The sequence below is a fragment of the Ambystoma mexicanum genome, chromosome 11, assembly GCF_040938575.1.
Source record: "Ambystoma mexicanum isolate Mex_15411 chromosome 11, UKY_AmexF1_1, whole genome shotgun sequence".
In the NCBI taxonomy this organism is placed as follows: Eukaryota; Metazoa; Chordata; class Amphibia; order Caudata; family Ambystomatidae; genus Ambystoma; species Ambystoma mexicanum.
Window position 1 is genome coordinate 1,123,720,433 of NC_090934.1, and position 15,945 is coordinate 1,123,736,377.

At 48.1% G+C, this 15,945-nt stretch overlaps 1 protein-coding gene across 6 annotated transcripts in view; it reads right to left on the reverse strand.

Annotated features, from left to right (window-relative positions):
• The window catches only part of USP3 (ubiquitin specific peptidase 3), a 1,719,287-nt gene that overhangs the window by 276,793 nt on the left and 1,426,549 nt on the right, over positions 1 to 15,945 (reverse strand). For all 6 annotated transcript variants that reach the window (XM_069624462.1, XM_069624461.1, XM_069624459.1 and 3 more), the window contains one exon: positions 3,414 to 3,527. In XM_069624462.1, coding sequence (XP_069480563.1) covers positions 3,414 to 3,527 — 114 coding nt within the window. The remainder of the gene's footprint in view (positions 1 to 3,413; positions 3,528 to 15,945) is intronic.

A 15,945-nucleotide genomic window follows, 5' to 3' on the forward strand; every position in this document is an offset into this window, starting at 1 on the left:
AGCCCCGCTGAGAGCATGGGACTGCCTCCACTGCCAGACTCTCTACAAGCGAGCGTATTTACGCCAATAGAGTTGCTGTACCAATCCGTGGCAGCGGAGGGGAAGAGAGAGGAGGAGGAGGGATAGGGAGCCGGAAGCCCATGGATACTACGGAGAGGATCCATGGGTGCGTGAACCTTGTCTGCCTGCCCCCTACCGGAGACTCCTGGATCTGGATTGGTGCGTCACGATTTCTTGCCCTCTGAAGCTGGAGCAGAGGAGGAGGACAGGAAAAAGCTCTTGTGAGCCGCCTTGTCCTGCTTACGCCTGTGCTAGCTCAGTGATCTGCCCGGTTGTCTGTACCGTCTCTCTTGGAATCCTCTGAAGAACCAACCCTTATCTGAGCACTGGTGCGCTTGGCTATATGTCTTAGGGGTGGACTTGATGAGGATTGATGAAGACTTAGCTGTCCTAGAGCTATTTGTTTTCTTATGAAGCGCCTCATCCGTTGTTGAATGGAATAGATGGCCCCCCCTCGAAAGGAAGGTCCAGTATGTTACTTATTCGCCCTCAGCCAAGCCGTCCTTCTCATGTCAGTAGCAATACAGATGACACGACTTGAGGTATCCATGTGAGCCACCGTGGACTCCATGTGCTGTGCCACTATTTTGGCTTCAGCCAGCCCAGCCTTGAAGCAAGCCTTGCTCTGCACAGGGAGTTCAGGTAGGAAGTTGGCGATCTCCCGTCAGAGCCTCTGGTTGACCGCCGCCAACATGGCATCCGCATTGGACTGGCACAGATGGAGTGGCATTGGAATAGATTTTCTTTCCAATCGCCGCCAGGATCTTCTCCTCCTAACCCAGGAGTCCAGAGGCTGATCAAGCCGAGGACGATTGAGGCTTAAGAGTACAGTGATGCTGCTGCTATCACAGAGGAGTGTGGCTGGGGGTGTGCCAACAGTAAGAGGGGGTCCCCTTCCGTTTGCCTAAATGTAGTGTTGAGACGCTGATTGGTAGGCTCGCTAGAATGTGGTTGGAGCCATCCTTTTTTGGCAAGTGCCACCATGTCCTTCAGCAGTGGGATTCCCGTTCTAGCCATGGGGCGCAGAGTGAGAACTTCTGCCAATACCCCCGCCTCCGGTTGCTCCACGTGTGGCTGTGGGATCCCCAAATACTCAGCCAGGGCCGCCAGACGTTCGTGAAAGGCTTTGGCAGATGTAGTGTTGGGGCCCTCCTCCTCCTCATCTGTGTCCACCATTGTGTCTTGCTGGTCCAGTGCAGCCGGAGGAGAGCTGGGCGCAGTGAGCTGTGGCGTACTGATTATCAGTGCCAGAGGCTGCTGCAGCAGTTTAGACGTGGCTGCTGTGACTGGTACAGGCATGGGAGCAGGTGTCGGAGGGATTGGTGCAGGCGCCTGGGGCCACGCTCGACCCAGAGGAGCTGGACCCAAAGACGGCGTGGCAGTGGGTGCTACCGGCTGTACCGGAGGGAGCATGTCCCTGATCACATCCCTAAAGATGGTACCCATCTGAGGGGACCTCATGAGAGTAAGGAACTTCTGAAAGAACCTGTCTTCACAGGCCGGAGGAGTGCTTGATGGAAAAGGCATAGCTGTGGGGGCCTGAGGTTGCTGAGGCCTAGGCCCGCCCTATCTCAATGTATGGGGCAAGGTGTATCCGTCCTGCGAAGTTTATGGGTATGCTGTGGGCCAGGTGACAGGAGTTGACCAGTCCAACCTGGAAACTCTCTCCCCTACCTGGTCCCCAAAGGGAGATGGTGCCGGGTGAGCTGCCATTTTGTCTGGCCCGGTGGCCATTTTGTTTTGCTGCATGCCACATGCCTGCGTCGTACTTCTTGCTGAGCTGGCCCCGGCTTCCTCCAGTACGCAGGGAGGTGGAGCTTGAGGCCTACCCTGCACCTCAGGTCGGGGCCTGGTAGGCAGTGTGCCCTCAACTGTGCAGCCGGTAGTGCTGCGTACAGGCGCCCCCCTCAAACATCAGTCCGGTGCTAGGGCGTAGCCCCTCAGGTTTAGACCCGGTAACAGAACCTTATGGTCCCTCTCAAAATCACTGGTAGGATCTTGTGACCCTTCGGCCTGGTGGCCGGTAGCTGGAACAGCCTCGGTGCTTGTTTTAGGACCTGTTAAATCCCTCTGCTAGTGCGCTTCCTGGGAAAGGAGATTCCTTTGCAGGGTGCGGAGGAGAACAGTGCACCTACTTTGGGTCTGGTCTTCTGCTTCACAAACTCTTTCAGGTCCTCTGGAGGGGACTTTCCGAAAAGCTCCCTCCACCTGGCTATTATGTTCTTGAGGGCGCGCAGCGTCAGAGTGTCGCACGCGGTACAGCCGCCCCAGCCGTTGCCAGGGCCAAGGCAGCAGAGGGCGTGGGGGTCAAACGTTGGGAAGTGACCCTCGCAGGCTGAACACCTGCTGAATCCCACCATCGTCGACATGCGCCGGGGAGGAGCGTGGCGCCAGAGGACCAAGCGGTACCTGACTATTGGAAGAGAAAAAGAAGACAAGAGTATTTCTCAGAGGAAGAGTGCATGGAATTACTAGGCCAGAGGCCTAACCCAGGAGCGCCGGTGAAAGCGGTCCGTTCATGTTGACGTGGAAAAGAGGACTGGGAATTAGCGCCAGTGGGCAGATTCAGGGGAGGGCATGTTCCCAGGGCCGCGCCCATGCGCGCATCTAAATTTAAAGGGGAAGATGATTTTTCTGTTGAAAAAGGTTCCGTCTCCCGTCCCTAGCGAGGGACGACCATACAGTATGGAGGAAAGGGGGCAGGACGGAGTACATGTCTTTCACTTCCTTTTCCGATACCTCCCTTTCTCTAGACCAGCCAAGTATGGCTCCATCAGAAAAGAAAAGGATCAGCTGAAAAATCTTCCTGTCACCTCCTCTTCCTACATTTGAAGGCTGCCATAACATGGATTATCAGAGGGGGTCGTAGAAGTACTGATGGATTTCTGAAACTGAACAGAAAAGCCTGCACTGCCTGTGAGGGTTTACTTCCTGTATGTCATACATGTTAGCCAATGTTTGATGTTAAGCAAAGTGATGTGGTGCCAGTTGTCAGTCTGGGTTCCCAACTGGAAAATTCAAAGGTGTCTCTGATGCCATTTAATAGACCCCAAGAGTAAACCGCTGTGTGCTTGAAATATGACCAAAAAAACAAAAAACAAACACACAACCCACTCATCCAGGCTGGTCTCCGAGCACTAGGAAGGTTGTGAACCATTTATCATGTGGCAGAAGAGCAAAGTCAGGACCCTCCTCTATCCCGGACAGGTTGTGTTACAAACACAGGACAGTGGTGCAAAATACAGGATGGTTAGCCACCCATATCTCATGCAAAATTCAAGAGAGCTGGTTGGTATGCTGAGGTACAATATTTAACATTATGCACAGGAAACCGTCAGGAAATAAGGCCATACCTCCAACAAGAAGTACTTCATGTCAAGGTCTCGCAGTGGAAATTCTACATATGTATCTACTTTATTCCGCAGGTATGCAGTCCAGTGAAATCTTTTCAAATGCAAGCACAGAACCTGATTGAAAGGAACACATCAGTTTTAATGTGACATGCAAAACAATTAAATTCCCTTATATTTTAGGACCGGCAGCATGGTAAACATTTCTGATTTTGGACCTTAAAATTGAGGGATGCATGACCAATATTGGGAAAACATATTGCTAAAAAAAAAAAAAACACTTACTTAGCCTTCAAGGCAGAAGGATAAAGATCTTGCCATAGACACAGTTAACATTTGCTTTATTTTTCAGTATTCATGTGGTCTTACTGTAGTTCTACCACCGGACTGCACAACATTTTATTAGGAACGATCACATCTTTTTTTTCTATTTTATTTTTATTTAGTACATATGGTTAAACAAAAACTTTTACACCATACATGATAAATGAAAACGAAGACAAAAGGGGAGAAAAAAAACGTTTGATCAATCATTTCAAAACTCACTAAAAAAGAATTCCTAAAATATAGGCAAAGCATTACAAAATAGATTTCGAGACTAGATCTATAAACTATAAAAATCTCATTGTTTCCATTTATTTTATTTATTATACCGTGCCATAGCCCAAGGGGATCATGCTTCTCTATAAATCATTGTCCAAACAGGTTCTACTGAGAGATCAATAAAAACTTCTAAAATGATTCTTCAGGAACATATTCCTTGGTCCCTTCAATTTAACACAGCTTACAAGTAAATGTTTTAAAGATTCAGTTTCCTTACCACAGAAACAACAAAAGATGGAAGTTTGAGTCCTGTGATCTCTAGCTACCAATATTTCTCTCGTTCCCTATAGGTTTAAGCAAAATCTTAGAAAATTCATGAATTTCTGTCGACAGGGGTGGTATTCTAGGCAAGTCGGAAGTACATTCCTTGCCTTAGGTTCTTGTTGTAGATGTGCAAAGTTGTTATACCTTTGACATTCGACAATTGTGTTCACCAATCGGCTCTCCAGATTCTTATTTTAACTGAATCAGGTCTATTTACTAGTGCTTCCCAAGACGAGCCAATTTCATCTAACCAAGTCAAACATTGTACCTTCCCATTTAGTCAATGGGGTAGAAGCAGGGTGTTCCAATGCAACGAGTAAGGTCGCAAGAATCGAATAATGCGGTCCAGTGGCAATTGTTTTCGAAAAGGAGAAGGCTTTCCATTTCACAAAGGCTTGCAAAGAAAGTAACCGAAATTCGTATTTTATAATCTGGATAGGGGTAATATATGGCACAGCTAATACCCTCTTCCAGTATACCTTCTATTTTGTTCCAATTGATCTAGTCTCCGGCCTGCTTGCCCTCCAGTCCATAAGTGTCGGGACTACCTTTTGTTTGTAGAATAATAGGACCGGAAGGTAAGAGAAGGTGCCATATTTCTTAAGCAAGATCAGAGCTTGTGATGCAGCAGTTTTAGCTTTATTCCTTAAATCCTCTCCATAAACTAGTTCAGATCGTGTTGCATTTATTAGAAGACCCAGGCATCTATACTCAGAAGTCACCAACAGACGGATGCCGTGAATTTTCAATGATAATTTAGCACATATTTGACTTTTGGATGTTAATGGTGAGATTATTCACTTGGCAATATTCACCCAGCATATTTAATTGGCGCTGTAGACCACTGGGAGTCTGGTCCACACGGACAGGATCACCCGCATATAATAACCATTGGACTATAGAAGAACAACATTTTGAGAGAAATGTACAGGCCTGGGTCGATTTATCACCAAGGTCTCTCAAAGTTGAATAATGTTGCAGCCAGGATGCATCCCTGTTTCAATCCTTGAGTTGTCTTATTCGGACAAGACGAATGTCCTTCTTGATTTAAACACTTTCTGATCAAGGTGTCAGAGTAAAGATTCTGTAGGATCTCTAACGGATGTACCGGGCACCTCAATTTTTCAATTTTTGGCCATAGCATAGATCGGTCCACAGCACTGAATGCCAATTTAAAATCAATGAAAACCAGGAAGGCAGTGCTATTTCTTTGATTAGCGATTAGCATCTACAGCACCAGTTCACATGGCTGCTCTGACCTCTGCTGTGGCCTATTGTAATTTATTTCTGATCGCGACACAAACTCTTTACAAATAAATACAAATACAACATGCAAACGCTATGCAATCAATACTCCCCATGACAATTCTAATAACTATATCATGTGGCAGACTGGTCTGAACAAAATATTACTTAAACAGGGTTAATTTTCAATACCTCTATTTTCTATCATCACTCATGGTTTCTCCTGATTCCCAGGGTCTAAATAATGACTATTCACCTTTTGGGGCTTAACAGAAAACCAACAGTTTACATTTAGAAACAGTATGAAGTTGTAGCAGAAGCCGCACTCAATTACCAAATAGCAAAGTAAGCGAGAACAAGAAAGAATAGTCAATTGCAGTGCCAGTAAACACAGGAAGGAAATGTGGGTTTAAAGCCTATAGATGAACCTAAGACAAGGTCCGTAGCACTTAGTAAGTCCAGCCCGGATAGGGAATGAGGCATAGAGCCCAAAAGTCCCCTGTTTAACAAAAGACACGGTTGAGGTGTGTTTACTATTGCATTGCGACAATAGCTACGCAGAAGACCACAGGTTGCAGATAAGTGTTGCAAAGGTAAGTAAAGTTCACTAAGATTTCTATCCCAGTTCCACCACTCAAGGGAAGGCCCACAGGGGATACTTGCCCAGAGCACCATCGAACTTCGGCTCAGGAGGGAAATGGTAACCCATGCAACCTTATGGCGAGGGGCAGGAATAGGCACTATAACTGATCCCCTGCCCCCTTACTCCAATTCTTTCAGGGACCTCTTCAGTGGTTCCTAAATAAGCTGGGCCCACTTCTCCAATGTGTCTGGTTAAAGGAGGTCCAGAGGCCATGGGTGGATAGGTCAGTTTCGGTGTTGGGATTGGGTCTGGCTAGTACACGGTTCAGGCTCTGGTGATACAGATCTGAAGAGTGAACAGCTGAACACCCCCAAGACGAAGAGATCCAGACCTCGACAGTACAGGCGAATTCAGGAGACATCCAGGACACCAACACGATGGGATTCAACGGGATTCATCACAATTAGGTGGTGAGAGGTGATCTTCATAGGACGAACAAAGGAGCAGGCCTGGCACAACTTCTCTTCAGCGTATTAGTCAAACTGCAGGAGCAGACATCTTGTTGCACAAGTTGAAGATCCACTAAGTCCCAAAGATGCACTCAGAACAGGGACTGCTGCAGCGAGCCAACCCAGGCGAGAGCTGGTCAGTCCACTGGCTGATCCAGGGACACTTCAGAAGGCTCATCAGGCATGGATCATCAAGCAGGGTTCGGGAGGAAAGCTGCAAAAAGATAAATCCTTCCTAACACGCCCCCATTCCCTCCCCAGACTAGAAACCGGGTGGATATAATCCACCTCTTGATGGGTTTCCTGTTCCCGATCAACCTTCTTAGGTTATGGACCTCGCCTATGATCAATAGTGAAGTCAAAGCCCTGAGGACTTGTGGACTGCCTGAGTAGTTTTGGTTTCTACCCATTCATGGTCATCAGCCATTATAAAAGCTTATGGTCAATTTGTATGGTGAACTGAGTTCCAAAGAGGTAAGGTCTCAAGTTTCCTTAAGGCCTACACAATGACAAAACACACATTTTCCACTATAGCCCACCTTAACTCTGTCATTTAGCGGATGGCTGATAAAACGTACAGGATGATCCCTGTATTTGGTATCTAACTGAGAAAGGACTGCTCCTATTCCAGTGTCAGATACATCAGGTAGTACAACAGAGGGTCTCTGGCAGCCAGGTACCCTGTAAACAGGGGCCTGGCATAGGGACTGCTTTAAGCACTAAAAGGCCGCCTCCCACTCCACACACCAGGTAACCTTTTGATGTTTCTTATGAGTATTGAGTGCAGTCAAACGGGCAGCTATGGTGTCATAGTCTGCCATGCAATTCCTGCATTGCCCAATGAGGGCTAGAAAAACACTCACTTTGGTGTGGGTATTAGGGATCTCCCAGTCAGAGTAGCAGCCGAATCATGCCCCCACAACCTCATGCCCAAGGCAGGCCACTGAGCCTTGACCAATATGACATTTAGGGCCTTTATGGTCAAGTGTACCTTTTGAAGGGCCTCAACACAACCCCAAGGTGTTTCACATGTTCTCAAGTAGGGCTGAAGACTGCAATGTCATCAAAGTATACCACTGAGAAATAATCTGATCAATTCAGGACATGGTTCACCAATCTTTGGATAGTGCAGGTGCAGTCTTTAAGCACACAGCATTACACAGAACTGGTAAATACCATTACTTGTGGAAAATATCCTTCATAATTTCAGTAAAAGGGGTATTTGCCAATATCCGGCAATGAGATCAAAAGTACTGAGATACTTGCCAGCACCCAGTATGTCCACTAACCTATCAGTTCATGGAAGTTCTGTTTGGTTGAAAGCAATAAGAGGACTAAGTCCACAAGTTGCCTTCCTTAGAACTACTGGACTGGACCAGGGACTATTAAACAGCTCTATCACCCCATGATCCAACACCCTTGTGACCTCAGGCTTGATGTATGATCTCGCGTTATCTGACCTGCTGGAACTCCTACTGTTAGTAGGCACACTATCGCCAGTGTCTATGTCATGGTGGCACTAGTTGTCAGGTCTTCAGTAAGTGAGAATAATGGGTCGAATTACATAAACAAAGTTAGTACCTCACTTTGCTGTTGCAGAGTCAGTTGCATTGGAACAGAACAGGGAGTGTCTCAGATGTTCCTTGTCTCTATTTGCAGCCAGAAGCAGGTCTCCCACTTGTACTCGATATCCCTACAAAATATCCCCACCAAAAATATCGCCGTACATATGGCCGTTTGTCTCGCCATAGGCAATATTTTTTGAGGGGATAATTTGTGGGAGCCAGGGTTGCGGGGGTGTCCTCTGTACATTTTAAAATAATGCAGAGGTTGCAGGGGTCTCCCCCGCATGGTCCATGGGTCAATATCGCCGCAGAAATATGGCGATAGTTTTGTATCGTGATATTATTGCGGGGATATTAGCACATGGAACCCTTCAACTCTTGGGATGAAAACCTTCAGCCTATTTACATGGAGCACTTTAGGAGGCTCTCTGGTCCTTCCTAGGTCCACTAACTAGTTTACAACACCAAGGTTGCCTCATCATGAGTTGGGCGATAACCCCAGCGGTATTACTGCTGGTGCTATTAGCCCTACCGCCAAACCCCCCGGCGCTATTAGCGCCAGATCACGGGTTTGGCGGAACTGTAAGCCCATATTCCCCATTGGGCCCATTCGGGAATTTCCCATTCTCGATTGGGTCCAATGGATAATGTTCGGCGGTATTATTGCTGGCGGTAATAGCACCAAAAATCAGCAAAATCGCTGCGGATTTGCCCCCAGCTCAGAGCTGGGGTGTAAATCCACCAAGCCCGTGATTTGGCGGACCCTTAAATGCAGTGGTAATAGCGTTACTGCCACATTTAAGGGTTACCGCCAAACTCGTGATGAGGATGCTAGTCTTTAAGCAATTCAGTAAATACCTGTCCATTTGTCGTCCATGTCTCCTGGCCTTATAGAGTCCATGATCAGGATTTCCTGGGCTCAAGTAAACTGTACTAGAGAAGCTTTCGGGTCATACCAGTGTTTAACCAGAGCCTGACCAGCCTTCAACTTGTCAATGCTTATGCCATCAGAAGAGCCATCCTCTTTCGTATTCCCAGAAAATAGTCCACTACATTAAAGGTAGCTGAGGTCTAGGGGATCTGACACCTTTTCTTCACTATAGCCAAAGGGCCCCTTCCTGGGTTACCAACAAGAGGCTTAAAGGGACTGAAGCCAACCCCTTCCTAAGGCACCTTTTGGTCGGCAAGCAATAAGCATGGCAACAGAAGGTCCTCCTTCTGGGACTTTTCAAGAGTCAAATCATGCCTTTGAGGATCCTGCTGAATCATTCCACAAGCCTATTGGTCTATGGATGGTAGGCGGATGAAAGTGTAGAAGACTAGAAGACTTCGCACCCTCCTTCCACATGGCCTGCATGTAATTATACAAAGTCAGCGCCTCTTTCAGACCTAACGTCTTAAGGGAAGTCAACCCTAGTAAGGATGCCTAATGATACTTTTGCAACAGACTGAGAAGTTACAATTTTGAGTGGAATGCTCTCAGGATACCTGGTGGGGTAGTCGACAATCACCAAGATAAACCTGCTGCAATATCATGTAGGAGGATTAAGGGGACCGACAATGTGAATCCCGACCCTCTAACATGGTATATCTACTACTGGAAGTGGTTCCAATGGAGCCTGGATCTTTGCTCCACTTTTACCAGATGGCTGGCATGAATACCCCTGACCTGCAACGGCGAATTCATATTTCAACTGCAGGGAGAAAGGTCTCACAGAAAGTGGGACCACCAACCTCATATGGTCTCTTGCTTTGTTTGTGGACTGTATGGGTTCCCTATACAGCATGCCGTCTTCTCATTAGATGGCATGTTTCCCAAGGGTCTCATCCTCCAACTGGGAACAGGCCAGTCTACGACTTTCAGAGAGGGGCACTGTCTCTGACCTGGACAGAGTTCTTCCCTAAAGGGGCCCCCCTTCTACAAGTAAAGTTTGCAGTTCTGGGTGATAATGGGAATTGAGAACCTCAGGTAACATCTCTTCCTCATTGTGTTTGGGTGCTTGGTCAGGTACATCAACAGCACTTGTAGGTATGTTGGGAGAGAAAATAATCTTCCCCTTTTTAGGAACCTTTGACTCCTTAATCTTGGGTTTCCCCATTGACTTGGGCTTCCCCTTAAGCTTGGCTAAGGTAGCCTTCTGACATGTACTTTCTATGGGTGCCCATTGTTGCCATGTTTAAAATGCCATGTGGTCTGAGCCGCAGACCAGGCCTTCTGCTTGTGCTAAGTAAACATTTATATTTAGTGTAATGCAGGCTATAATGCTCAGTGCGATATATACGTTTGAGATACAGTCTTTCTTGCTATAATACACAGTGTGATGTAAATACGTTTATATTTAGTGAAATGCAAGCCGCGAGATTTGCTTTTCCATGTTGTGATTAAGTACATTAGAGTTTTTTCTAAAAGTCCAGGCTGCCAAACAATGACAGTCTGGTTACAGTACCTTCTGATTGTGTAAACAATCTGTTAACCACATGTAGGCCGTCTCCAGGAAAGAAGCCAATGTACTTGCAAAACACTAAATGTAGATAGCTGTGACAAACACTGTGAATACAAAATACAAGTCTTCTATAGTCAGAATATAAGGACAGAGTCCGGTCTTTAGTCATGCTGTGCACAGAAGGGTGCTTTCAGCTAAAAATACAATTGTTGGCAAAATTCCTAGTGGCCTCTGAAGGACAGTGGTATGTCAATGTCCATGCTGCGTATGTGAACGATGAGCCAGTTAAAGATACAATTGTTGGCGGAATTCCTATTGCCCTCTGAAGGACAGGACCATGTCCTTGGCTAGTCTTTCCAAGATAAAGATGTCAGCTGAAATGCAATTGTTGGCAAAATCCCTAGTGGCTTTTGAAGGACAGACAGTAGGTGTGAAAGCAAAGAGGGTATATAATAACAGAGCAAGCTCAGCCCCTGGCTATTTCCATTCGGGGCGGTTGAGCTGCCCCAAACTATTCCTCACTGATGAGGACCAACAAGTCCTAATTTTTTTTTAGGGATGCTTGTGGTCTCGTGCAGAAGGAATTTGACCTAACAGTTCGGGCTGGACTACCCCTTTTGGGGTGGGAACAAGCCTGATTTGCATATGGTCTTTCCCCTTCTGTAATGGCTTGGCAGGCGAAGAACAGTGGTCTGGAGGGTTTAAACTGTATTTAGTGCAGTACAAGACATACATCCTCAAAAACACCTTTGCACAACAGTATATTGCCATCAACTTTGAGCCTAATCGTAGACATAATCAGACATTATTGAGCTTGACATGCATTGTTTTTAACATCAAGTTGCGACACATTTACTGGGTTGAGCTCTGCTTTTGCAGGCAGTCACGGAAAGGTTCCCAAATGTCCTTAGGCCTGCAACCTGGTGTCACCAGAGAAAGAAAGCCCTCCTCCCTCTCATTAGCATAGGTCATTTCTCTAATCCACATTTGAATACCCGGAGCAACCTTCGATTTCCAATGATATAGTATACATTTTTTGGCAATCAAACAACCCAGATTGAAGAGGCGGCATATTTTAACCAATACCTTGCCAATGTCACCAAACAAGTATTTGGGGAGTAAAAGTGTGTGAGGGGCATCTGTAATTTCGTATAAACAGTTTGCAACCAGCTGCCAGAACTGGGCTACCAGCGGGCAGCTCCAGTACATGTGATAAGAAGCAGCCACGTCAACGCCACACTTTACACGACCGCCATCAGCTGCGGGAGCAAACCTAGCGATTCTTGCGGGGGTATAATGCAACCTGTTTAGTATCTTGAATTGTATCAGCCTATGTCTAGCGTTAAGAGATACTTCCTTGGTTAAGCGACATCAGCGGAGCCACGGTGCATCGTCCATCTACCTATTCAAATCTTCCTCCCACCTTTCCTTGGCACTTTGAGTAAGAGTCTGAGCGCCCTGACATTTCCTATACAACCTAGATACCAACCCTCTAGGATTTCCATCAGTAACCACAGTCCCTAGTATTTCACATTCGTTGGGCTCGGCTGGGAACGATGGCCAGCACCATCTAACCACTGCTCTCATCCTGTAATATTGTAATGATTTAATTGGATTACCCAGTTTTTCTGGTGAAGTCTGTGTGAGTGACCAAGGAACCATCAGGAAAAAGATCATGCAGTGTCAGTGTTCCCTCTGGGTCCCATCCTCTCTCTATGTCCTTGTCGTATGTTGGGGGAGTCCCGGGCAATTCCAGAGTGGGACTGCACCGAAGCAGGGGGAGAAGTCCCAAGCCTCTTGAATATTCTGGCCCAAGCCCAGTTGTGCGGACAGGATCGAAGGTGCAGGTGTCCATGTGTTGGTTAGCAAGGACAATAGTGCTCAAACATGAAGGGGAAGCGCTATACCGCTCCAGGGCCAAGTATCGGACGTTCTTGTGGCGAGTACCAGTAGCAGGCAAATTGTGCTTGTGAGACCTCGTAATATAGTTTGAAATCTGGGACCTGTAGGCCAACCTGTTCAATCCGCGGGGTTCCCGTGCCCCATGTAAAACCAAATGCAAATGATCGAAGTTTATCGTAAAACACGCGGCCGGCCATACCGGAATATTAGTGAATTAATATAGCAATTTGGGGACCACAATAATTTTTAATAAGGAGAGACACGTTTGTAGATACTTCTCATGATTTTCAGCCAATAGGGAGTGATGTGTGCGTGAAACCACTATGCCTATATATTTAAATTTGTCTGGACCCATTTAACTTCAGCCAGATCAGGAGGGACGGTAGAAGAACAAGTTACTTTCTTACCTGGTAACGTTCTTTCGATGGGATGGTCCGACGACGTATTCCATATCTATGACATGTAATCACCACAGCTGTGCTGCTTCGGAAACTTTTTTCGGCGTCTGCGTCCTGCGTCGATGTCGTCGATGCGCCGTCGTCGAGGGCCTCCTCCGACGTCCGACGTCATCCAATGTGATAAGTAGGACGCACGACGCCCGTAGCCTCAGTTGTAGTTTTTTTCCCCCAGAACGTGTGACACTAGTCAACTGCCAGTCAGACACAAAGCCTTGCGGAACGTAAGCTGCAATCGCAAAAGAAATTCTGCAGCGGGGAAGGCAGGGCGGGAGCGATATGGAATACGTCGTCGGACCATCCCATCGAAAGAACGTTACCAGGTAAGAAAGTAACTTGTTCTTCGAGGGGATTGGGTCCTCCGACGTATTCCATATCTATGTCAGACTCCCAAAGCAGTACCAGAGCAAGGAGGAGGGAAAGAATTTAGAATCAAGATTTAGAATAGCCAATCAAATAGCAGAGCAAAGGACCGCCTTGCCAAAGGCCAGATCCTGTGCTCGGATGGAATCGAGGGAATAGTGACGTACAAATGTATGTACTGAAGCCCAGGTGGCTGCATCACAGATGTTGCGAATAGGAACACCCCTCTGCAGGGCAGTAGACGCAGCCATACCCCTGGTAGAATGGGCCCGCAAGCCAGCCGGTGGGTCCTTACCCGCCAAGCGGTAGCACTCCGAGATGGCCAAAATAATACAGCGAGACAAACTCTGTTTCGTCACAGCTTGCCCCAAACGCTTTCCAGCGTAACCAATAAAGAGTTGATCGTCCACTCTGACCCGGGACATGCGTGAAACATAAAAGCTTAAAGCTCTCCTAGGATCAAGCCTATGGAGCCTCTCCTCTTCCTTACCAGGATGCGGAGGAGGATAGAATGCCGGAAGAACAACCTTCTGGGCCAAATGAAATTCCGTCACTACCTTCGGAAGAAAAGAAGGACGAACTCTAAGGACAACCCTGTCCTTGTGAAATACAGTGAAGGGAGGCTTAACTGAAAGTGCCTGTAACTCACTCACTCTGCGAGCGGAAGTAACCGCAACTAAAAACACAGTTTTCAGAGTTAACAGCCTCAAAGGGCAAGAATGTAAAGGCTCAAACGGAGCACCCATAAGAAACTTAAGAACAAGGTTTAAATCCCAACCGGGCACCAGGAAAGGTGATGGAGGGAACACATTAGTGAGCCCTTTCAGAAACTGTGAAATCAAAGGGATTTTAAAGTAAGAACACTCTTCAGACGAGCGCTTAAAGATGGACAGCGCCGCCAGGTAACCTTTAACGGTACCCACTTGCAAGCCCCTGTGGGCCAAAGAAAGTAAAAAGGACAGAACCATGGGGATGTCACATGCAAAAGGATCCAAATTCTGAACTCTGCACCAGTCGCAGAACTTACGCCAACGGTACAGAGACTTTGTTGCTGGCCTTCGGGCCGAAAGCAACACCTCCATCACGTCCTCAGGGAGGTCCCAATCCTTATACCTCAACCTTTCAGAAGCCAAGCGTGAAGGTTGAGGGATCTGACCTCTGGATGGAGAACCTGACCCCCCTCCCGTGAGAGCAGATCGTCTCGGTAGGGAAGACGACGTGGAGGGCAGATGGATAAGTCGAGAAGGTCCGGGTACCACGTCCTCCGAGCCCACGCCGGGGCAATGAGGATCATCCGGGAACCGAACTTCCGTAACCTCCGCAGCACTTGCGGGATGACGGGGACTGGAGGAAACGCGTACAGCAGCGGGAATGACCACTCCACCACGAACGCGTCTCCTAAGGCTCCTTTTGGAGGAAATTCCCGCGAGCAAAACCTTTCGCACTTCCGGTTGACACTGGAGGCGAAGAGATCCACTTGAGGGGTCCCCCAAAGGGCGAAGATCTCCAGGAGAATCTCCTGAGCCACCTCCCACTCGTGAGAGATTGCGCTCTGCCTGCTCAGAGCGTCCGCCGTCACGTTCTCGTCTCCGGCCAGATGAACTGCCGAGATCGAAACTTCCTGCTGGATGGCCCAGAACTCGAGCTGCATCGCCTCCCTGCACAGAGGAAGTGACCCTGCCCCCCCCTTTTTGTTGAGGTAGTGCATGGCCACTGTATTGTCCGTCAGGATCAGGACACTCTTTCCTCGCACAGTCGGCAGAAAAGCCTTCAGGGCTAGCCTGATGGCCCTCAGCTCCAAAAGATTGATATGGAGTCTGGACTCCGACGGAGACCAACGACCGCTGACTGTCAGCCCGTTGGCATGAGCTCCCCATCCCGTGAGGGATGCATCTGTCACGATCGTCACCTCCAGCCAGGGAAGCCAAAATGGAGCCCCCTTCATCAAGTTCCCTACGACGGCCCACCACAGAAGATCCCGGGCGACCGAGGGCGGCATCTGAACCGGGTCCGACATCCTGCCGGAGGACTGCAACCATTGCGTCTTGAGTGCCCACTGCAAAGATCTCATCCGCAGGCGAGCCTCTGGCACCAGAAGAATGCAGGATGCCATGAGGCCGAGCAACCTCAAGAACTCGAACGCAGGGAGCGTCTGGGCATGCTGAAACTTGTGCACCATCTGCTGAATGTGAAGAGCCCTCACCTGGGGAGGAAAACACTGCCCCAGGGAAGTGTCGAGCACCGCTCCGATGTACTGGAGCCACTGTGTTGGCGTCAAATGGGACTTCTTTAAATTGAGGGAGAAGCCCAGCCTGTGAAGGGAGCGGCAGGCGACGGACAGATGATCCAGGACTTGCTCGGGAGAGCTCCCCCTGATCAACCAATCGTCCAGGTAGGGGTAGACGTGAATCCCCCCTTGTCTGAGATGCGCTGCCACCACCACCATGAGCTTGGTGAAAACCCTCGGGGCGGAGGTCAATCCGAACGGCAGGACCCGAAACCTAAAGTGCGAGTCGCCAACCGCGAACCTCAGGTACTTCTTGTGCTTGGGATGGATCGGCACATGGAAGTAAGCATCCTTGAGGTCGAGTGACACCAACCA